The sequence below is a fragment of the Pteropus alecto genome, unplaced genomic scaffold (assembly GCF_000325575.1).
Source record: "Pteropus alecto unplaced genomic scaffold, ASM32557v1 scaffold34, whole genome shotgun sequence".
Lineage (NCBI taxonomy): Eukaryota > Metazoa > Chordata > Mammalia > Chiroptera > Pteropodidae > Pteropus > Pteropus alecto.
In genome coordinates, this window is record NW_006435763.1 from 4,710,444 (window position 1) to 4,735,315 (window position 24,872).

Here is a 24,872-nt window from a genome sequence, read left to right on the forward strand (position 1 = left end):
GGTTTTTAGAGAGGTTTTAGGTTCACGGCAACCCCGAGCAGAAGGTACGGAGGGGCACATTTGTTGAAATCAGAGAACCGACTTGAAACGTCATGATCACCGCGAGTCCACCGTTTCCATCAGAGGTCACTCTTGGTGTCCTGGATTTCATATGAGCCCCATGCCACCGTGCAGTCTCTGTCTTTGAGTTATTTGAGAATCAGGCCAGGGCTTCCCTAGCACACACCGTATTTCGTCAACTCTAAGACATCATCAGTTGTATGATGATGCATCTTTATTTCATGTACCGATGAGAAAGAAAAAGGGCTGCCAGTTAAACTAGGACATGCCACTGACTTAAGGTACATCCTCTGTTCATAGGAGCCAGATGAGAAATCATGAGTGACTTGGGGGCAGTGGGTGGCGGCTGTAGGGGCAGAGCAGAGAGTGGCTGTTATTCCCCGTCATCGTGTCGGGATGTGCCTGTTATTCACCTTTGTGAGCCGGCTCACGATGTGGCTGGCCTGGTGTCGTGGATTCCCCACAGGCCTGTTGGCCTTCCAGGAGAGAAACCCCAGACCTGAGGTCCGATTGCTCACCCCATTGCAAGAACACCCAGTTTACAGGCGGTGGAAGAGGATTTGGACATCTGTGCCGCTGTCCCAAATTAGGACGTTAGCAGAGGACCTCGTGACTCCCTGCTGGTGGCTCATTCAGGGTGGCCCTGGACACAGAAGTTGTCTCTGGAAGATGGATTGAACTTGAGCGTCCGTGGCCGAGCATGGCGAGGAGAGGGCTGGCGTCGTGTGCACCTATGGCTCTGGCTGAGTCCAGTGGCCGTGACCCAGCTGGAGGTTCTCAGGCCCAGGCGGGGGTCCCCGTTCCCGTGAGCCTGGCCTGCAGCATCCTCCTTTATGAGCAGGCGCGTTCTCAGCTTGGGTTTCCCCATTCCTCGTTACCCAAGCCTCACGGGCTGCTTGGCTCCGCCTTCTTCCCACGGTGGGTGGCAGGTAATGCCCACCTTTGTATCCCTGGGGCTCCCTAGTGAACAGGTTGCTGGAGATGGTGGGGGAGAGGCCGGCAACAAGGCTCCTTATAAAAGGACCAGGTTTGAACAAGAAGCTCTGTCGCCAGCCTGGCCCTTAGTCGGTTCAGTCAGCCGAAACAGTTGCCTGCCACAGTCGAGCCCAGCACTGTTTGGGCCCTAGGGGTGCAGACTTCGGTCCTAGATGGGAGACAGGCAGGATGTTGAGAGTCAAGCACACATTGACAAGTAACTTTGGAGAGTGTCGAGTGTTACCACGAGATTAAAATGAGGAAGTTAGGGCAGGAGTGCCTGGGGGAGCAGATGTAGATACGGTGGTCAGGGGTGGCCTCAGAGATTTGAGTGGAGATTCGTATTGAAGGAAGGATGAGCCATGGGCATATGTGGGCAAAGGGCTTTCCAGTCAGAGGATAAAGGAGGAGGAGTGTTTGCAGGGGTCTCCCAGGCCGTGGGAGCGAGTTAGGGTCTGCTCCCTGCGGCGGGAGGAGCGAGGTGGGTCTCACGTCGGGCAGCGGCATGGCCTGAGTTCCGTCCTGGGCTGCCCTGGGGAAGGCGGGTCACGGGGTGAGAGTGAAGGCAGGAAGACCCAGGTGACGGCTGCCCGTCAAGTCCCTCCGTGGCCTGCAGACTTTGTTTTCTACTCAAGGCTTTCTGAGAATTCAGCAAGATAAACATCATCTGATAAGGCATGTCACAGTCTCGGGTAAACTCTGGCACGTAATGTTGTACAAGTTGTTTTTAGTCACCAGGCCGGGTGCTCCCATCTTGCCTGGGAAGGCACAGTGATATCTGGCTATTTAGGCTCAAACATCGGCGCCCCCCTCACCCGCCCCCGAGGGGCGCTGAGTTCATTAATACCTCGGCCTGCAGGCATTCCCAGCTTGGGGGTTCACTGCCTTGAGGGATGCTGTTCCCAGGGGCAGAAGCCAGATCTGGCACCTGTAGCCCCTGTGGGTGCGGCGGGATGAGGGGGGGGGTCCTGTTCTCGGCTGGGATTTCTTGGCATGGCCCCCTGCAGGGAGGCCTCTTCAGTTAGCTGGAGAACGAGTGCAGCCCGCGCCAGCCCTGGGCTGCTGGGTGTCCTTTGCCTTCTGGGAAGCAGGTGACAGCAGCCCAGGCAGGGGGGTCTGGCTTCGCTTCTTGGCCTCAGGTCTCGACCTCCCACCCCTTCCAGTTCCTCTCTTCAGCCGTGATGGACTCCTCTCAAATGTCAGGTCTGAGCTGCCTTCCCTCCCCACCCAGCCTCTGCCTTTGGGATTTAAAATCCAGTGCTTCATTGGTTTGTATCACATGGTTTCGAGTTTAACAAAATGGGGTAGAAATGTCGACTTTCGGCCTCTCGTAGGTTAAGGCCATTTTGGACTGTGGTTCCTGCTGGCATGACTGTGAAATGGTTCAGGGGCTCTGGAAAAGAGTTTGGCAGTCTTTTAAAAAGTTAAACAGTCATTATACCACCAGCAGTCTACTTCTAGGGAACCGGAGACAGGCGTTCACAAAAGGCTTGTATGGGAATGTTCGTAACAGCTTTGTCTGCGATGGCCAAAGCTGGAAGGAGACCAAAGACCCATTAACAAGTGAACAGACGTACAAATCGTGGTGTAGCCAAACAAGGGATTACTTCTAAGCCATAGGGAAGAATTCTCTATGGACACGCTTGAGAACATGGAAAAATCTCAGCATAATTATGCCGAGTGAAAGAAGCCAGGCAAGAGCACATACTAGACGGTTCCCTCATGTGCGATTCTGGAAGACGAAAATGGTTCTGTTGGTAACAAACCAGATCAGTGGCTGCCCAGATCAGGGACGCGGCATAGGGGCGGTGGGGGGAGGCTACACAGGGGCAAGACAGACCTGTGGGGTGAGGGCGTGTTCATGACCTCACTTTCCCGGGGGGTTTCGCAGGCGTATCCATGTATCAAAACCCATCACGCTGTACCGTTTAAATACATGCAGCTGATTGTATATCAGTTATACCTCAGTAAAGCTATATATTTTTAAAAAGCATTTAAAGAAAGGATGACTGTTTTCCTTGACTGTCTCTATTTCATAAAGGATGGCCAACAGCAGACAAACACACAAAAACCCAAAGAAAACAAAACCCTCCGAAATAGGCACGTTAAACATTGGTTTTCATCCTTTCGGGCTCATGGTCCCCTCGAAGACAGAGATTTCATTAACATCTCCTTTATTGGGCTTCGTTGAATGAACTCAGAGTCTGGAAGCTTTGGCTAGAAATAAACGATAAAGATTTATTAAGGGGTCTTCGGGTCTGCCAGAAACACGAGGCACTACCCCAGACTGTGTTACCAAGATCCCAGTGTTCTTGAGTCTGTCTGCCTGCATGCACTGGCCCAAAGAAATGAAGGAGTTTGCAGTACAGGAAGAAAAATGGTTTAATACTGACCTGGCCGATCCTGAGACAGGGAGCCAGTGCTTGAGACCCGACTCCCCTATGGCGTGTCGGTTACAGATTCTATGGGGCAAAATCACAAGACGTCGCAGGTTAGGGGTTGGTCGGAGGTGAAGGGAGGGTAATAAATCCCTTCTGCAGGTCTGGAGGACAGTCCTGAGGTCTGCTCTGGCGTCCCTCTGTCTGGTCTCATGGGAGAGTAACCAGCCGGTCATTTTCCCTCAGGGCTCAGGAGTTAAAACATAAATTATAGGTCAAGACGTTATCTTTATCCTGCCAGAGGTCCGGACCTGTGACCGTTAGGTCCTGGCTGCCGTCTTCTGCTGCCTTGGGGCTGATTATGGGGGGAGCAGCGGGTCTCTGAGGGGTAGGTATCAATAGGATTTCTAGAGCGAGGCTTTAAAACTCAATTTAATTGAAGTCATATGGACCCTCGGTTTCAAGTGTTCCGGAGAAGAGAGAAAAGCCGAGTTCATATGGTAAACAGTACATTCTCGAGAAGAATGTGTCCTGCGTCCTTAGCCCCCCGGATTGGTCTGAGATGCTTACCCCGTAGATGACCGGTGGTGGGGATCCTGGATGTCACATGGTCTGGATAGTGAACTCTCTTTCCTTAGTCCTTCAGCGGGTCACCCGAGGGTTAGTTACCTGGAGGCCTGATGTATATCCAGGTACTGGTGAGAACTGGGAAGTTCAACAGTTTAAGTTCCAGGCTAGTTCAAGCAAGAACAGACTTGTCCCCTCAGGCCTAAATGTTCGGGATTTAGCGGCTTGACCGCAGTGGCTCCCTTTTATTTCGTCACTCTGTTCCTCAACTTTACGGAAGCCAATACGTGACAATAACCCACCACGTGTCTCATTTAAAGACTCAACAGAATGTCCTCAGGAGACTTTAGAGGATGCAGAGTGAAGGGTCACTGCTGGTTTCTGAGTGGAGAATGGTCTGTGACAGCTGCACATCCCGACTGACCCGGCCCGTGTGGTTCTGGAGACCAGAACCATCGTCGCCCTCGCAGACCAGGTTTTGCAAAGTGGCCACCAACGCTTGGCAAGATTCCTAACAAAAATACAGTCTGTCTTTAACTTACACAATCACTGCCTTCCTGAAAAGAATTTGAGGCCTATTTAAACTTGCAGAAGGAAAACACACACTGCGTACCGGTTTATGGCGGAAGATGGAGTTGGATTCTAGACTTAGATAATTTTAGGCAGGCTTTTCACCTACAGGGGTGCCTGGCGGGACTTTCTTCCTTTGGGACCCATTCTGTGCCTAATGGAAGGTCCGGTGTCTGTCCCAGTCATTATGACAATCGGAGAACCAATTTGCAAAAACAACGCCCCCGCACCCCCCCACCTTGAGAAGCCTCTGTTTTTGAGGAAGCAAAAGCACTCAGACAACAAAACAACACAAAAAGGAAGATCGTCTTGAGTCATTTTCATGTGTAAGCAACACATTTTCAACCCTGCCAGGGCTGTACTTTCCAAGGGTTGTTGTGCTTTTCCGTGGTGTCCCAAACTGTCGTCCTGTGTACTGGGAGCTCTAAGAAGAGTGGAGATGTGCATTAAGTTTATCAACTCCATTCTCCGTGATTGCCGATCAAATCTGCCCTTCTGTGTTACGGGTATTAGGGCCAAAGACCTTGCTCAGAGTATATTCGGATAATGCGGAATTTTAATCAAGCTAAGACCTTTCTAAGTTTGAGACTTTGCCTTTGCCAACAGGGGAAAATCTTTTTTAGTAAATGACGAAGCCGTCAGTGGCTCCTCACTACGTTTCGGTGGGTCCAAGGCCTTCTCAGTCGGCTCTCCCATCCCTGCCCTGGCTGCCCTGAAGTTCTTGTGGTTCTTGGAAGGGCTGCCTCAAACCTTTTTCAAAATCCTTAGCTCCAGGCCGTGCTCATCAACCCCTCCCTCCCCGCCCCCCCCGCTCTGCCTGTGGCACCCTTTCCCTCCCAGCTGGACCCGTTCCTTCATCCTGCAGGTCTTGGCTTGGACGTCACCTCTTTCAGGAAGCCCCTGGGATAGTGCCCCTCACACAGGCTTGTGAAGTCGTGTTTGCTGATTCATGTCTCGCACTGGGCTCCCTGATGGTGAGGCCCTCCTGGTGCCGGGACCGGAGCGAGTGTTCAGTTTGGTTGACGATGGGCACCTCAGCCCACATCGCAATCCAGCCAAGAGAGCGAGTCCTGTTTTCTTCCCAGGTCCAGCATCTTCACTCCTTTCTGTTCCTCTGTTCTGGGCAGTGTTCTCCTGACTCAGACCTTCCTCCTCCAATTTTCCATTCCCCTCCCAGCCGGACCCCGCAGATGCCCTGTTTGCTTTCTCTTGCCTGTGGGAGCACCTCCCTCTTGCCTGTGGGAGCCCCTCCCTCACGTGTAGGCCTCTTGTTCTCTGGGTGTTTTTCTGCCCTGACTGGGCCTTAGCCGGTCCCTTCTACTCTCCTTGACCTCTTCCACCCAGGCCTGAGCCTTCCTCCTCCCTGCCTGCCGAGACCTTCTCCCCAGCTCTTTGGCAGCCTGTCTCCTGGCCACTGAAAACAGCCCTGGGTCAGCCAGGCCATGCAGGCCCAGGGCCAGGGCCCAGCTTGAGAAGTGGTGCAGAGAATGAGCAGGGGCGGGCCGAGCCGCTCCCATCCCCTCTGCCCGCCTTCTCGCCCCCCTCGCCAGGAAGGCATGCGTGTGTGCTGAAAGAACCCACACCAGAAACTGCAGCCGGAAACCCAGCTTCAGGAGAAGCCAGGAAAGCGAGCAGGGAAGGACCTTACCTGGTTCTTGCTGATGACACGAAGAACAGCAATCACCCTGTGGGCATGGGGGGAATAAGGCCCCTTCTCCCCAGGGATGTCCATGCCCTGGTCCCCAGAACCTGTGAATGTGTTGTTGCTTTACACGGCAGCGGGACTTGGCAGATGTGAACAAGTGAAGGATTTTGAGACAGGGAGACCGTTGTATAGTATTGGGGTGGGCCAGATAGTCACAGGTGTCCTCATAAGAGGGGACCAGGAGATCAGAGAGAGAGGGGAGATGCTGTGCTGCTAGTTTTGAAGATGGAGGAAAAAGGTTCGAGCCTAGGAATGCAGGCGGCTTCTGGAAGCTGGAAAAGACAAGGAAACAGGTTCTCCCCAAGCACCTCCGGAAGGAACGCAGCCCTGTGGGCCCACTCTAGGTTTCTGGAACGATGAGGCACTAAATTTGTGTGGTCTTAGGCTACTACGTTAGTGATAGTTTGTTACAGCTGCTATGGCTCAGGGAAGTTGTCAAGCTTCACCCACAGTTCAGATATTCCGGATGCAGTGGGAAGCCATCGGTGGAGTCGAAGGAGGAGAATGATGTGTTTTGGGGACGATCTCACTGGCCGCTTCACGGGGAATCGGTCATAAGGGGACAAGAACAGAAGACGGAGGGGGAGTGGTGAGGAGGTCCAGGTGGCCAGGCCACTTGCACGGGTTGGAGGCTGTGGAGCTGGATGACCACACACACCACAGAAGTGGGTTGGACACGTACCTTATCAGACGTAGGGAGCACGAAGGAGGGAGTCACAGATGGTTCCTGTGTTTCTGGTCCTTTCCTGGGGCAGGGAGCACCGAAGGGACAGATAAGGACTTGACGGAGCCTAGGCCAGTGCCCGAGTCAGGATAGAGGAGCGAGCCAAGGTGGGTTGGAAGGCTGTCATCTCCAGGAGGGTTTCAGGTGGTCCAGAAGGTCTCATGTGGCATAGATGTGACAAGTAAGACTCCCCTGAAATCGAATGCTGTTCAGTGAACGGATGCTGTGGAAGGATTGTTTTTCAAGTTGTAAATGTTGGGTTTGGGTGGGGAAGAAGCCTGGGCATGTAATTTCAGTGGTGGAGCCACGTTTGGCCATTTAGGGGTGTTTCCTTGACAGCATCTTGGCAGAAGGGAGTTAGGGGGTGTGTATCTGTTGTGACAAATTACCCTGAAGCCTAGCATCTTAAAATAACAGTGACCATTTACTGTCGCACCCAGTATCTGTGGGTCAGGGGCCCAGGAGGGGCCTCGCTGGGTGGTCTTAGCTCAAGGTCTCTCACGAGGTTGCGGTCAAGTTGACAGCCGGGGCCGCAGTCATCCGAAGGCTCAGCTGGGGCTACAGGATCTGCTTCCAGCTTGCACGTGGTTGGCAGGCTACTGTCCTGGCTACTGTCCAGGTCCTACCAGGGGGCGCTTCTCCTGCAGGGCTCATTGAGTGTCCTCATGACATGGCAGTTAGTTGGCTTTACCCAGAGACCCAAGAAAGGGCATGATGCAAGCCACAGTGTGATCTATGACCTAATCTTGGAAGTGACACGCTGTCATTTCTGCAATATCCTATTCTGAGAGGGAGGGGCCGCCACAGGGTTCCAATTTCTCCACATCCCTGCAAATACTTGTTATTATCTGACTTTCCGATGATAACAATTGTGGCGGACGTGAAGTAATATCTCATGGTGGTTTTGATTTCCATTTCCCTGACAACTAATGATTAAGCAACATTTCGTGTGCTTACTGGCCATTTGCATATTCCTTTTGCCCCTTTTTCAAATTGGGTCTTTTTCTTACTGAGTTGGAAGCGTTCCTTATATGCTCTAGTGACAAGTCCCTTATCAGACTTTTGATTTGCAAATATTTTTTCACTTTCTTGATAGTGTCCTTTGAAGTACAGATATTTTTTATTTTGATGAAGTCCAATTTATCTATTTTTGTTGTTGCTTGTGCTTTTGGTGTCATATCTTGGAATCTATCACTAAATCCAAGATCATAAAGATTTACTCCTATATTGCCTTCTAAGAACTGTACAGTTTTAGCTCTGTTTATGTCTTCGATCCATTTCAAGTTAACTTTTGTATTTGGTGTGAAGTTAGGGTCCAGCTTCATTTTTTTTTTTTTGCCTGTAGCTATCTAGTTTCTAGCACTGTTTATAGAAAAAGACTATTCTTTTCCCATTGAATGCTCTTGACACCCTTCTCAACAAACATTTGGGTTTATTTATGAATTCTTAATTCTGTTTCCTCTCTATATACACCTATCCTTATGCTTATCTTGATTACAGTTGTTTCACAGTAAGTTTTCAAATCGGGAAGTGTGACTCTTTCAACTTTGTTTTTCTTTTTCAAGATTGTTTTGGCTATTCTGGGTCCCTTGAGTTTCCACAGTACATTTAGAGTCAGCTTATCAGTTTCTACACAGAAGCCAGCCGGGGTTCTGACAGCAATGGCCTTGAATGTGCAGATCAGCCTGGGGCTGGCACTTTTCTGTGTTCATATATGTCACCTCGTTTAATTTTCACAACAGCCCTATAAGGTAGGTCCTACTTTTATCTCCATTTTACAGAGGAGGAATCTAAGGCTTAGAGAGGTTAAGGAACTTGCCTGAAGTCACAAGCTGGCCTGTGGGTGAAGCCAGGATCCCCAGTCACGTTTATAAACCACTGTGCTAAGCCACCTCTGCAGTGACTGGTTTTCTTTGACTGGGCCTCCCTGGAGGGTGGGGTCCTCCCCCCACCCCAAGCTGGCGGGCTCAGTTTTGACCCCACGGTGGCTCCACGCTCCTTGTGTTCCAGGCAGCGGGCAAAGGTCGTGTACACCTCCAGGGAGCCTGCCAAGCCAGAAAGAAGCTCCAAGGTGGACGTGAACGAGGAGGAGGAGGCTTTGATTGTTAAATCCTCCCAGAAAGAGCGGGAGCCCTCCCTGTTCAAGGTGCTCTACAAAACCTTCGGGCCCCACTTCCTCATGAGCTTCCTGTTCAAGGCCCTGCACGACCTGATGATGTTTACTGGACCGGAGATCCTGAAGTAAGACCTCCTCTCTCCCAGGGGGGCCACGTTGCACGTCCTCGGCATTTGCCTTGCGATGCTCTGAACTCTCCCGCGGGGTCATGTGGCTCGCGCAGGGGGCTTCCCTTCTGCCTGCTTTGCCTGGATAGCATCTTAATTTAAGGCCACTTTGGTTGCAAGTTGCAGAAACCTGCTAGGCTCCCCTGAAGCCACAAGGGGAAAGATAGAGCCCAGATCGCGTGGGAACTGCCACCCAAAACCGAAAGTCAGAACCGAGGTCACCTCTCCTCTCTCCGTTTCCCTCCCTCGCTCCCTCCCTCTCTCCTCCGTTTCTCTGTCACTCCCTCTGTGTCTCTTGGGGGCCACGCATTTATTCTCTAATCTTTCCTACTCCATCCGTGATGCTCTGTATTTGGTCACCTTTGGGCGACTCGCAGGTGACGAGCTGGAGCCGTCACCTGCGAGTCAAGAAGCCCAAGGCAGAGGCACCTTGTCATGCAGGAGTGGGTTGGGCGACAGCGCAGGCCGACCACCACCCACCACCACGGGTTTGGCTTTCCATCTCTGAAATCGAAGCACTGACGCCTGCCTGGCTTGGGAGAGAGTCAGAACGCCGAAACCAAAGGCCTCTTCCCTCCGCGCATGCGTCACGGTCGCGTCAGGCTGGGCTCTGTCCTTGCTCCTTCGCAGATTGCTCATCAACTTCGTGAACGACAAGAAGGCCCCGAGCTGGCAGGGCTACTTCTACACCGCGCTCCTGTTCGTCAGCGCTTGTCTGCAGACCCTCCTGCTGCACCAGTACTTCCACATCTGCTTCGTCAGCGGCATGAGGATCAAGACGGCCGTGGTCGGGGCCGTCTACCGGAAGGTGGGTGGGGCGGGCAGGTGGGTGGGGCCGGCCTGCAGGCACGAGGTCTCCAGGTTGATGTCTCGACGACGTCGACTTCGACGTCTCCTGCTGCAGCCCCAGAATCTGTAGGGACTTGGCTGGGTGGGTCGGGACCACGGCAGGGGCTTCCAGCCCAGCTTCTGGAGCAGCAGCACGAGGGCGGACTAAATGACTGTGGATGGCAAGGATGGCCCGTTAGGCGTTAGGCCTCAGCCAAGCCGATTTCAGGGGCGAGCCTCTGGGATGTCCATGAGACCCGTGTCATCTGTGGTTAACTGGGTTTCTTAGGTGGTACTTGATTTGGGGACATCCAAGTGCAAGTCCTTGGCTCTGCTCTGCACATTCTGTGTTTGAGCTTCTTGTAGCTCTCCACTGGAACTGAGCAGATGGTCCCTTCCCTAGGTGACAGAATACTTAGCAGGCATTTGTGCACAAACACCTTTAAAGGAACTGGATTGTCTGCTTGCTTCCTTTGTTCCTTCGCCTCTGGGGCAAGGACACGTTTGGGTCCCAGGAGCTGGGAAGAGACGGTCTAGCAGGTGTTCGGGAAAGATGGACTAGTTCTCAGTCCTGTCTGCAAGTTAGACTCACCTGAAGAGCTTTAGATGCTTCCGGTGCCAGACTGTGCCCCAGCCCACTAAACCAGGGCCTCTGAGGGTGAGACCCAGGTGATAGTTTTTCTAAAAGCCCCCAGGTAATAGTATGAAACCACATTTGAGAACCAGGGCGATTTTGTCCCTCGGGGGATGGTTGGCCATATCTGGAGATATTTTTGGTTGGCATAACTGGGGATGGGAGAACCTAGTGGGGAGAGGCCAGGTTTGCTGCTTAACATCCTGCAGTTCACAGGACAGCCCCACCAAGAATGATCCACCCTCGGAGTCAGGAATGCCAGGGTTGAGAGACCCTGGCCTAGACTTTGGTCCTTCAGTGTGTCTGGGTACCAGCAGCAACAGCATCACTTGGGTGCCTGTTAGGAATGCAGAGTCTCAGGCCCCACCCAGACCTGCTGAATCAGAGCCTGGATGGTAACAGATGTCCCAGGTAAGGTGTGTGCACACTAAAGTGTGAGAAGCCCAGGTGTAGGTGACCTCTGAGGTCCCTTCCGTATTGAAGAGCTCGGTGGGGAGGCAGTGAGTGCCGCTGATATGAGCGAGGGCTTTGTGATGAGACGATGCAGGCAGACCGGTCAGGAGGGGAGGAGGAACGAGCAGCAGCCTTTCCCTCCTTGAGCAGGCTTCTTCTTCCACCCAGGCCTAGAGGCAGAGTCCAGGGCTCCTTGCCTGCCACACTCACCCTCCTTCCCTCTCCTTTGTCCCACAGGCTCTAGTGATCACCAATTCCGCCAGGAAGTCCTCGACGGTCGGGGAGATTGTCAACCTCATGTCTGTGGACGCCCAGAGGTTCATGGATCTCACCACGTACATTAACATGATCTGGTCAGCCCCTCTGCAAGTCATCCTTGCGCTCTACTTCCTGTGGCTGGTGTGTGTTTGATGTCATTCCCATCGTGTGTAGGGAGGGACCCTTATGTGTAGTCGGTGGGCGCGAGAGAGAGGGTGTCGATGATTAGAACCTCTATAAGTCACTGGTATTTCTTGCTGTCACTTACATTTTATCTTCTGGCCTGTCAGCTAATTCCTGGATATTTTAGTCTTCAGTTGTTGGGTTTATATTCTCTTTGGTGGCATGATATTTGTTTGCATTTGTCTTTTTTTTTTGACAGCACACGTAGTTAACAACCTTACAACATACACATCATATTTCTCCCACTGTAGCCTCCCGCACACTAACAGAGCTCATTTATTCACTAGTCCTGAATTATGCTGGTCAAGATTCTCTTGGTTGCAAGGGGTAGAAATCTATGAGGTGGACGTGGCATAGGAGGATTCTGAACACAGAAGAACGGCTCAGTGACCAGGAAGACAGACTGGCGGAAAAAGCAACCGGTCAGAACAGCAACAACAACAAGAAAAGAATGGAAGAAAAACAAGGCTAGTCTAAGGGACATAACATCAAGTGCTCAAACATTTGCATTCCAGGGATTATAGAAGGAGAAGAAATAAAGAAAAGAACAAAAGTTTATTTAAAGAAATAATGGCTGAAAGTTTTCCTAACCTGGGAAGAGAAATAGACATCCAGGACCAGGAAGTACAGAGAGTTCCAAGCAAGGTGAACCCAAAGAGACCCACATTAAGATATAATTGAAATGCCAAAAGGTCAGGCTAAAGAGACAATCTCGAAGAAAGCAAGAGTTACGTGCAAAGGAAACCCCACAAGGCTATCAGCTGATTTCTCATTAGCAACTTCACAGGCCAGAAGGGAGTGGCAGGATATCTCAACCGTGTTGAAAGACAGGAATCTACAACCTAGAATCATTTACCCAGTAAGCTTATCCAGAATTAAAGGAGATAAAGAGTTTCCTGGGCAAGCAATGGTTCATCATCATTAAACCAGTTTTACAGGAAATATTGAAGGGTCTTTAAGCAGAAAAGAAAAGTCATAACCAGAAATAAGAAAATATGAGAAAGGAAAAAAAAATCTCACAGGTAAAGCCAAATATTTAATAAATACAGTGAATCAGACATTTAAAAAGCTACTATAGAAATCAAAAGAAAAAAGCATCAAACTAAAGCTACAATAAGTAATTAGGAGATGCGCAACTCAAAAAAATCTAAAACGTGACATAAATAACGAAGTGTGGAATGAGGAGTAAAAATGTAATCCTTATAAAATGTATTCAAACTTCAACATATATTAGCTTAAAATGAACTGCTATAAAGAATGATATTCATAAACTTCACAGTAACTACAAAACCAAAACCAACACAAGATATACAAAGAACACAGAGAAAGGAACCCAAACAAAATACTGAAGAACAAGAGCAAACCTCAAGAGAAGAAGAAAGAACACAGGAGAACTATAAAAAAAACAACCAAAAAACAATTAACGAAATGGCAGTAAGTACATACTTATCAATAATTACTTCAAAGGTAAATGGATTAAATGCACCAATGTAAAGACATAGGGTGGCTTGAATGGATTTTAAAACATGACCCATCTATATGCTTGCTGCTTATAAGAGCAGCAGTACACATACAGACCGAAAGTGAAGGGATGGAAAAAGATATTCCATGCAAATAGAAACTAAAAGAAAGCTGGGGTAGCAATATTCATATCAGACAAAATAGACTTTAAAACAAACGTAAAAAAATACAAGGATATTAATTATAAAGGGGTTAATCCAATTGTAAATATGCACCCAACATAGGAGCACCTAAATGTATAAAGCAGTTATTAATGGACATAAAGGAAGAATTCCACAGTAATATAATAATAGGGGATTTTAATACCCCACTCACATCAATAGATAGAGCATCCAGACAGAAAATTAACAGAGAAATAATGGCCTTGCATTCCACATTAGACCAGATCAACTTAATAGACATTTATAGAACATTTCATCCCCAAACTATAGAATACACATTTTCTTTCAAGTGCATATGGAACATTCTCCAAGATAGATCACATACATTAGGCCGCACAACAAGCCTCAATAAATTCAAGAAAATGGAGTTAATATCAAGTATCTATTCCAACCACAATGGCGTAAAAATAGAAATCTACTCTAGGAAGAAAACTGGACAAAACACAACTACGTGGAGACTAAGGAACACGCTCCTAAATAGCCAATAGGTCAAAGAGGAAATAAAACAAGAAATTGAAAACTATGTCGAAACAAATTAAAATGAATATACAACTTTTAAAAATTTACAGAATGCATCAAAAGCAATTCTAAGAGGGAAATTCGTAGCTATATAGGCCTACCCCAACAAACAAGAAAAATCCCAAATAAACTGTCTAACTCTACACTTAAAGGAACTAGAAAAGGGACAAGCAAAACCCAAAGTAAATGGAAGGGACTAGTTGAGATCAGGGTAGAAATCAATCGAAATCAAAAATCAGTGGAAAATCTCAGGAAAGCTAAGAACTGGTTCTTTGAAAAGATAAATGAAATTGATAAACCCGTAGCCAAACACATCAAGAAAAAGGAGAGTGGGCCCAAATAAATAAAATGATCAATGAAAGATAAGTTACAACTGATACCACAGAAATACAAAGAATCATTAAAGAATACTATAAACATTATACGCCAACAAATTTGACAACCTAGAAAAAAGGAATATTTCTAGAAATACATAACTTTTTAAGACTGAACCAGGAAGAAATACAAAATCTAAACAGACTGATTACTAGCAATGAAATCGAAGCAGTAATCAAAAAATTCCCAATGAATAAAAGTCTAGGACCTGGCGGCTTCGCAGGTGAATTCTACCAAACATTTAAAGAAGAATTAGTACCTGTCCTTTTAACACTATTTCAAAAAATAAAAGCGGAAGGAACACTTCCCGTTTCATTCCATGAAGCCGGAATTATTCTGAGACCAAAACCAGACAAAGCTGTTAGGAAAGTAGAAAATTTCAGAATAGTATCCTTGATGAACATAGATGCAAAAACTCTTTGACGTCGCTTTTAACATTATCTTTTTGGATCGGTCTCCTTGGGCGAGGGCAACAAAAGAAAAAATTAACAAATGGGACTATATCAAGCTAAAAATTTTTGTGCAGTGAAGGAAACCATTAATAAAACGAAAAGACAACCTACTGAATTGGAGAAGATATTCACAAATGTTTCATCCAATGAAAAGTCAGTATCCAAAATATATGAGGAAACTCATACAAATTAACACCAAACAAACAAACAATCCAATTGAAAAATGGACAAAGGACCCGAAGAGAAATTTCTCCAAAGAGAACATACAGATCTACAGACATATGGAAAGATGTTTAACATCACTAATCATCAGAGAAATGCAAATTAAAACCATTGTGAGATGTCACCTCACACCTGTCAGAATGGCTATCACTGATAAGTCAATAAATAACAAATGCTGGCAAGGATGTGAAGAAAAGGGAACTCTTGTGTCGCTGGGATTGTAAATTAGTGCAGCCACCATGGAAAATAGGGTGGAGGTTCCTCAAAAAATTAAAAATGGATCTACCATATGACCTAGCAATTTCACTTCTGGGTGCTTCTCTGAAGAAATCCAAAACACTAATTCAAAAAGAATAAATGCACCTCTATGTTCTTTGAAGCCATATTTACAATAGTCAAGATATGGAAGCAACCTAAGTGTCCATCAGTAGATGATTGGATAAAGAAAATGCGGTGCATACATACAATGGAATATTATTCAGCAAGAAAAAAGAATGATTTCTTGCCATTGGTGACAGGTTGGACGGACCTAGAGGGTATTATGCTAACTGAAATAAGTCAGAGAAAGATGAATATTGTATGATTTCACTTATATGTATAATCTAAAAAAAAAAAAAAAAACAAAACAAAAGAGATACTGACTCACAGATACAGTGAACAAGCTGATAGTTGCCCAAGAGACGGGGTGGGCAGATGGGAATAATAAGTACACAACAAATTATCTGTCGAGTTGACTGTAGTTTACATTTTTTGTGTGTATTTATAAAACAGATGGCGAATGATTATAAATTGTGTAATAATGAAACTTAGAAAATAAATAGCAGAATGTAAACATTAAAGTAAACGTCTTTTCAGGCGGTCATCTTGGGGTATCCGCTTCCCCAGAAAGTGCTGCCAGGGGGAAAGTATTTTTAGAACATTTCATTTAGAATTGCCTTTGGGGTTGATTTATGAACCATTAAGAAAATTAGTTTGTTTACAATGAAGGTTGCTGAATGTTATTGACAATTGGGGTCAGATAATTCTGTGGTCAGGGGCTATCCTGACTGTAGGATGTTTAGCAGCATCCCTGGCCTCTCCCCACGAGATGTCAATAACACAGCACTCTCCCACGCTCTGGCAACCTACAGTCAGGAGAAATTGTGGAGAAATTCCTACATGGTTGGGAGCTGTAGGTTCAGGCCAACAATAGGATTTCTCTATTTGACCATCAAGAACATGGTATAGGATAGTGGATGACAGTGTGGGCTCTGGATTCAAATCCTGCCTCTTCCATTACTAGCTCTGTGACCTTGTCACTTAATGTCGCTAAGCCCCAGTGTCCTCCTATGTAAATTGGGGATGATAGTGGTACCTCCTGTCATAGGGATGTTGGGACAATGGAGGGAATTAATGCAGGTGATGTTTATGGAACAGTGCAGGGTACACAGATGAGCTCAGTTTGTTTTAGTTACTATTATTTGCTGTCAGAGTTGATTCTGAATGGTTTAGATTGTTGGTAGAAATCACTTTTCGCTCTGAAGGTAGAGTAATCTTCACTGGGCACAGATACGTCACAGAAACCATCTGGATAAACAGCATTTTTTTTTTTTTTTGGAACTACAACTGGAGCCTTGCAGGTGACTACTTGGAAGGGACAAATAGTTCTGTTTCCTGAATGCCTAAGGGGAAAAAAAATCACATTACCCTGTAGTTCTCTTTGTAAATGAGTAATGCACCCTGGGCCAGCTTCTCAAGCTGTCTCTTTGTAGTTATGGAATTTGAAAGATATGGATGTGTATCTTGTCTCGGGCCTCTTAACCACTCTGAGACAGTAGTTACCTTCCTTGCAAAGGAGATAAGAGAAAAAAATCTACAAATCCCTGTCAAACAGCTCTGAAAACCCAGAGTTTTTCTAAACTCATTTGGTGGCAAAAGCTGACCTGACGTGAAGCATTTGTAATCTTGATTGTCCCTCTCAGTGTGAATGTACCTAGTTTGCTGCTGAAAAATCAGTGCATTTGATTACGGAGTGCTGTGCCAGGCCCCGGTGGGGGTGGAATACAGTGGAAGGGCGTGTACCCCTGTGACTGGGGTCCCCAAGACCATGCCAAGTAGATGAGTGGCTAGGAGGACTCAGGACTATAATTTATTATAGCAGGATGAGACGCAGGGGGCAAGTTTTTTGAGGGAATCCAGGCACAAACTTCCAAGAGTCTTCTTTCACTGAAGTCACACAGGATGCCCTATATCCCCCAGCAACCAGTTGTGACAGCTTTGTGGCATGTTACCAGCCAGGGACGCTCTAGAGACTGCACGTCCAGGATTTTTACTCAGGGGGCTGGTCACACAGGTAGCCTCTGCCACATACCAAACTTCCAGACTCCCAGAAGGAAAAGGAGTATTCAGAACACCATAAGGTTTGTGCAAACAGTTCAGGCACAAGGAGCCACTCTTATCAGTTCTGAGGATGGTGGCAACCCTCCCAAAGTCCGAGCTCCCAGGCACCAGCCAAGGGCCTGATTTCTAAGCTGGCCTTCAAACCAGATAATCCTTCAGGCCAGCTGTGTTAACTCTCATCTGCTCAACACTTTATTTCCTTTCTTAAATTCTAATGAGCAAAACTCACCCGGTCCCAAGGGTTTCAGATAAAGGACGGTGCACCTGCATGTCCTTCAAGGGGCTGTGGGACACTGAGAGATGCTCAGGAATAAATGTGGAAATTCTTAATAGCCCATCCTTGGGCATAAGTACTAGAACTGCCCCTAACTCACCGGGCAGAGAGCATGGGGTACCTCAGCGGGTGGAAACCCTGTGTGAAGGCCTGTTCTCTCTCCTTCCTTAGAACCTGGGACCCTCCGTGCTGGCCGGGGTGGCCGTGATGATCTTCATGGTTCCCCTCAACGCAGTAATGGCCATGAAGACCAAGACCTACCAGGTAAGGCGTCTGCCCCACGGGGCTCCCCGCTGGGCCTGGGCCCGAGGCCTTTCCCCCTGGGTTTTCGTGGAGTTCCTTCTCCTCAGGAGTGGGAGTGGGAGTGGGGTCCGCAGCCTTCCTGGGCTCCTTGTTGGAACTTCGCCCTGTAAGGAGCTCTAACAGATGCCTAGGCCCCATGCCTGTGGTTCTGGGTCGCCTGGCAGAGAGCGGGCCTGGGCATCGGGAGTTTTTAGAGCTTCCCAGGTGATTTACACTGGGCAGCCAAGGTTGACGGCTTCTGAAAGCATTAGTCTTAGTGACTGAAATCACGTCTGTGAGCCTCTGAGAAATTCTCTGTTTCCCATGGAGTTTATTCACTTATGTGCGTGGGCGTTTTTAAGAGTTGAGTAAATATCACCCCCTACTTTCTCCCCCGTTACCTTATGGTAGGCGCAGTGTTAAACTATTTATTTTCGGAGATACTTTGTATTTTTTAAGTTGTTAAATACCCAAATAATAGAGTGAATGCCTTCTCATAAAAAAATGTTCAGATAATACAAAAGTGTATACGTTATAAGAGGATGTCCCCTACCCTCTCAACCACGGTGAAGACATCGAAGCAAGTTCTTCTAGAACTTTCCATGTATTTATGTAGAGCTCTGATTGCATAGTTAGGTTTGGGGGGGTGTGTGTGTGTGTGTGTGGTGTGTGTGTGTGTGTGTGCGCGCGCGTGTGTGTGTGTTTTTACCGTGGCTTTGTTGCCACATCCGTTTTCACACTGACGGGGCTATCTAGCTGTCTGATGCCATCATCTGTATCATCTGGCACCATGTCTCGGGGATTTTTCTGACTTCATGCTCTTGAATTGCTGCCTAATGGCCCATAACAGGGACAGGCCAGAGTTTATTTCTCTGCTCCTCTGTCGATGGCTATTGAGGATGTGCCTGTGCAGTTTCAGATGAGAGCTCCTGGCCGCGCGGGCGGTACGGTAGGGGAAGGGAATTCCAGGATGTGGGCCTGCTGCAGCGAGGCCTCATCATCTGGGGGTGGAGGGGAGAAGACAGGTAAGGAAGGGGGCTTGGGGCCGTGTCACTTTTCATCCTGCCGATAGTTGGGCTTCCACCTCTGACACAGCACTAGTCACTGCCTTCATGTCGCTTAGAGCGTCCTCATCTGTGACCCAGGAATGACCGTAGGACTTAATGATAGGGTTCTTGTGAGCATCGAATGACTAAATGCGTGTAAAATGCTCAGAAAAGTACCTGGCATATAGAAAGAACAGGATGCTATCAGCAATATTTACTAGCTGTGTGGCGTGGAGTCAGTACCAGTGCTGGCTGCTACGGAAACATTTCAGTATTTTAACAACCATGCACTGGCCGAAAATCAACACAGAAAATCAGGAAATGGAAGGAAAAACCCAACGTCTTCTTTCTTGTGTTTGGATCGCAGAGTGGGCTCGTGTCCCTGGACACTCGAAAGATATTTCTTCTCTCTCTTTTTTTTTTTTTAAATTTTTATTTTTCAATTAGAGTTGACATTCTTGTTATTTTATATTAGTTTCCAGGGTACAGCATAGTGGTTAGACATTTATATAATTCACGAAGTGATCTCCCAATTAGTACCCATCTGACACATGCAGTTATTACAATATTATTAACTATATTCCCTATGTGTACTTCATGTCCCCGTGACTGTTTTGTAACTGCCAGTTTGTATTTCCTAATCCCATCACCTCTAATCCCTTCACCTTTTTCACTCAGCCCCTCCCTGTCCCCTCCTACCTGGTAACCAACCATCAGTTTGTTCTCTGTATTTACGAGTCTGTTTCTGTTGTATTTGTTGATTTATTTTCTTTAGATTCCATGTGTGAGATCATATGGTATTTGTTTTTCCTCTGACTTATTTCACGTAGCATAATACCCTGTAAGTCCATCCATGTTGTCACGAATGGTAAGATTCCATTCTTTTTATGGCCAAGTAATATTCCATTGTGTATAGGTCCCCCATCTTTATCCAGTAGTCTGTCGATGGGCACTTAGGTTGCTTCTGAAGGATTTTTCTTGCCTCTATTTCTCAATTTTAAATTTGATAGGTTTCTCTGCTTCTAATGTAGTGTGATTCAAGGCAGTTTTTTTCCTTTGATAAGAGTCTTTTGGAGTGTTCTCAGGGTCAAGAGCAGGGTTCATGGGAATTGCAGGGTCAGCGTTCCAGCCTCAGGAAGGCCATTTTTAATAGATGAGGATGTTGAGTGATGGTGTGATGCCAGAGCCAGAAATGAGCGGGCCGCCCCCCACCCCCCATGCCATGCTGATTGTTCTTCTCTCTTTGAAGGTGGCCCACATGAAGAGCAAAGACAATCGGATTAAGCTGATGAACGAAATTCTCAATGGGATCAAAGTGTTAAAGCTTTATGCCTGGGAGCTGGCATTCAAAGACAAGGTGTTGGCCATCAGGCAGGAGGAACTGAAGGTGCTAAAGAAGTCTGCCTACCTGGCAGCCATGGGGACCTTCACCTGGGTCTGCACACCTTTCCTGGTGAGTGAAGCCAAATTTGTCTTGGCCCGCATCATTTTATGTTCCGTTTTGTTTTCCTTCTGACCTAATTTTCAAAGGTCACTACTTCAACAAGGCCTTCTCCGATCCCTCCTTTTAAAAACTGCCACACACACTCCCCTTTATTTTATTCATTGCCACTTCGTTAGCTTCCAGTCCAGGATCTTCAAAGTAGCCAGTTCAGGAGCTGTTTGTTATAGGTCCTCCACAAGATAAGGAGTTCGCCCTGGAATGTTCACCAGTGTTCTCTGCTTCCTCTATCGAGAAAGTCTTGCTAAGAAAAAAAATGTCAGCTGAGCTAAACTGAGGCTTGGTGCCATTGTTGAGTTATGGTGTCAGCTTCTCATCGATTGCTAATTGGTCACAAACTTGGATTGGCGGTGACCCGTGAACCACATTTTGAGTGGCAGCGCCAAACACACTCTAAAATTTACTTATTCTTTAATTTATTGTGTCTCTCTTCACTAGAATGTCAGTTTCAGGAAGGCAGAGATTTTATCTTTTCTATTCGCTGCTGATCCCACGCCTAAGACAGTGTGTATAGCAGGTGCCCAACACGTTTGTCATTCTTTTTTTTTTTTTAAAAAAAAATCAAATCAAACCATGTTGAAAGTTATAAAATGAAAAGTATATTGTCTTTCCCCCCCGCCCCCTCCTCCAAAGTGACAGTTTTGCATATCTTTTCAGAAAAAAAGAAATGTTTATGCATAAAGTTATTTTAAAAAGGTTTTTAATATATTGAAATGGAGTCATACTATATGTAGCGTTCTAGCCTTTTCTGGACAATATATGACCTCTCAGTTCATGCATTCGAATCTGCTTCATGTGTTTTAATGAAGCGTGCTTGTCCAGGGTGTGGCTGTGCCAGAGCTGACTTAACTCATTTCCTAGTCCTACCACACAGGTGGTCCCAAACCAAGAGACCATATGGGGATGGACCTTGGGAGCCTTTATGTGCAGTTGACAGTTAAGAATGGTTAAGGATGAGTTTCAGATCGTGCCAGCTGAAACGGAATCGGAATGTTGGCAGTTTCCCCCAAGGTGGTTTGAGAAGCACTGGCAAAAAGCAGGAGTAAGTAAACATTTTCTGTAAGGGACCAACTAATATTGCAGGCGTCCTGAGCCACGTGGTCTCCGTCACACCTGCTTAGCTCTAGGTAATATGTAAATGAATGGGTGTGGCTGTGTTCTCCTTCCACCGTAAACATTTATTTATAGACACTGAAATTTGAATTTGATATAATCTGTATGTGTTATTATTATTTTAAAAATGTAACATCCATTTTAAGCTCGCGGGCCAGACACACACAGGTGTGGCCATGGGCCACAGTTTGCTGAGCCTCGGCTGAGGGGAATGGAATGTTCTTCTGAGAGTCAGGACATCTGCTAAATTCTGCTGCCAGCTCAGGGCGTGACCTGAAGCCGGCCGTTCCACCTTCCTGCCTCCGGGTTTTCACATATGAAACGTGAAGGGGTTAGGCCACAGCGATGTCACCTGCGGGGCCCTCCTCTCCCTCACCTCCCATCAGATATTCATAGTCAGTCATGGTGTTTTGTCCCCCTGAATTATGTTCAGTCAGCCCTCCGGGTGACCACTGTCAATTGACTAGAGTGGCATAAGAAGGGACATCTAGCTGTTCTGGGACTCCGTGTCCCCTCAGGTCCCTTCCAGCTCAAATGCTCCATCCAGCATTCTAGGCCAGAAGGTTCTGCTTTCTCTTTCTTTGCTCACACTCTGATCTCCCCGACTTTCTCCAGGTCTTCGATGACCGTCTTTGATTTTTAAAAGTAAAAACAATATAAGACAGGATGGTGGTTATACAGGAGGTTCATTTTATTATTTTTTTTCCAAACTGTTAAACTGTCTCTATGTGTTTCTAGCTGTTAAATATTCTCTTTTGTATATATGATACATTTTATTTTTAAATTGTAATGCATTCCCATGGTAAAAGTAATTAAAAGCTCTTCCTAAAGGTCTGCAGCAGGGCTTCTCAGCCTCACAACTGTTGACATTTGGAGTCCAATAATCCTTTGTTCCTTCGTTGGGGGTTGGGGTGCTGCCTGGTGCATTGTAGGGTGTCTAGCAGCATCCCTGGCCGCTACTCAGTAGATGCTAAGTGGTACCTCTCCCTCTTCCTCCCCAGTCATGACACTCAGAAATGCCTCCAGACCTTGCCAAATGTCCCCCTACCTGAGAACTACTGATTGGCATAAAATAAAAGGAATAATTCTTTTCCTCCCCAGACTCCGGCCACCTAGCTCCCCTCCCCATTCCGGCTTCTTCCGTGTATTTCCAGAGAGAGCCTACATACACACCAGCATGACGGTGACTGTGCATCAGCGGTGTTATTCAACTCATATATCTCTTTTATTTACTTTCATACGAGTGATAGGAAATCATTACAGAAATCCAAAGCATTTTGAATCGACATTTTTTTTTTTAACGGGAAAAGCTCGGCAGCCAGAGGGAGCAGGCGACAGAGTTTAATCCATGGATTGGGTTACACTTGGGAAGTGTAACTGTTTGCTTCGCACATTAGATCCTCTGACCAAACCGAATTTCCGTCCTGTCATGTGACCGTGCTGGCACTTGGCTTCTCGTCTCCTGCCCTGGTTTCTTTCCATTTAGGAAGCCGTGAAGCCAGATATGCTTAAGAGTGGGACTGGCTTTTCTTGACCATGAATTTGCCACTCAGTGTTGGGGCGGGCGACGGGCTTCCCAAGATGGAGTTTGTAGAGCTGTCGGGCATGCAATAGATGAGCCTGGAAGGTCAGTAGGGACCTTGGCCCTGGCCAAGACACCAGAGCCTCTGACTACATTAGGATAAAATATGTAGCCCTTGGTTCTCTTGGAAGATGTGTGTGTATTCTTTCCACTGGAGGATTCCTGCGCTTCAGGGATGATGGGGTGTTTATCCACCGGTAGGTGTGATGGAAAGCAGAGGCCTGGGGAGGTCGGAGAGTAATGGGGACGCCCTATGGCAGGATTAATGGGACTGTTTTCTCAGGATGCGGAGCCCGGCATTTATCACGTCCACTTAATGTACTTTCCTAAAATAGCATCTGCAGGCAGCCGGCAGTATTCAGCATTTTCTGCCTTGGAAGATTTGTGAGCTTCTTGCCTTCTACTTACCTTGTACCTCTGTTCGTTAGAATAATTACCATTCCACATGGGGGGTGTCTGCTGCGTGGTTCCCTGCTGACCACATCACGCGTGGCCCTTGTGAACAAATGGTGCACACTGAGTAAGGGTGTGTAGCAGAAAGGCTGAACGAATGAACGAATGAATGAATGAAATATTTGAATAAACCATTAGGCAGGAACTATTTTGCAAGTGACAGAAACCTAACTCAGATTGATTAGAGTGGGAAAAAAAAAAAAAAAAAGAAAGGGATTTCCAAGTCACAAAACTGAGCAGTCTAGGAAAGTGCTGGTGTGAAGCATGGCTAGGGTTTCAGGCATGGCTGCATCTAGATGCTCCAAAGATCTGTCTCTCAGCGCTGCTTTTTCAATGGTGGCGTCATTGTCAGACAGGTGCTCACCATGTGGTTATAGTTCTTCCTCTCATCTCAGTAACTCCTGTGAGGAGAGAGCCCCTCGCACCTTTTCCCATTAGTTCCTATGGGATTGAGTCTCGTTGGTTGCAGTTGGCTCCGTGCTTATCCCTGAATCACTGGGGCCCGGGAGATGGGCTGCTTGAATTGGCCAGGCCTGGGTTGCGAGCTTGGGGTGGGTGTGAGCGATTCATCTGTGGCTGAAGCTCATAGACTGAAGTTGGGGGAGGTTCAGTTCCCCAAAGGACAGTTGGGGTGCTGTTACCCACAGCGGGGGATTGAATGGATCCTCGGCAGGCAGAAAGAACTGGTGTCCACACAGAGATGTCAGATATTTTAGGGGTTAGGCTGGTGTGGACGGTTTAGTCAGGTGCCGTGTTTCATAGTGGAGGCACCGTGAACACTTAGAGCAGGACAGGTGTTCTTTGTGGTTTGTGAAGGATTCCTCGCTTCCTTGACCCTCACACATTACGAGGGAGTAGCAAACCCCAGCTCCCTACTGCCTACAACCCCAGTTACCCCAACACACTTCCAGACGCCCCCGATAGAACCTGGTAATACCTGTTTCTCACTAGACTGTGAGTCTCAGGATCTCCACGCCCGCCTCTGGGCACACAGTGTCCGACACACAGTACGTGCCCAATTAGTAGTCGATGGATGAATGAATGACCTCCACTTCCCGGAGAGGCCAGAGCTATGGATCTGATGGGCCTCGTGTTGTTGCTCTTTCTCTACCTGTGCTGCCAGCAGCCACCCCGTCAGCTGGGCCAAGGGCGCTGGTATGTTCTGGTGGCGAGATGCCTGAGGCCTGGTTTTCTCCATTGCTGAAGAGATACCTCTGAGTGTATGCTCCCCTGCCTTCAGGAAAATCCATCTACCTGCCCTGCCACCCAGCCACCCAGCCACCCACTCACCCACCCAGTTAATCATCCATCCATCATCCATTCACCCACCCACCTACCCACACACCCACCCACCCATTTATCTACCCACCTATC

At 47.5% G+C, this 24,872-nt stretch overlaps 1 protein-coding gene across 1 annotated transcript in view; it reads left to right on the plus strand.

Annotated features, from left to right (window-relative positions):
* The window catches only part of ABCC1 (ATP binding cassette subfamily C member 1), an 87,075-nt gene that overhangs the window by 20,220 nt on the left and 41,983 nt on the right, over positions 1 to 24,872 (plus strand). The window contains exons 8-12 of the mRNA XM_025046100.1: positions 8,990 to 9,220; positions 9,893 to 10,070; positions 11,415 to 11,576; positions 17,693 to 17,785; positions 20,099 to 20,302. Of these exons, the coding sequence (XP_024901868.1) occupies positions 8,990 to 9,220; positions 9,893 to 10,070; positions 11,415 to 11,576; positions 17,693 to 17,785; positions 20,099 to 20,302 (868 nt within the window). The remainder of the gene's footprint in view (positions 1 to 8,989; positions 9,221 to 9,892; positions 10,071 to 11,414; positions 11,577 to 17,692; positions 17,786 to 20,098; positions 20,303 to 24,872) is intronic.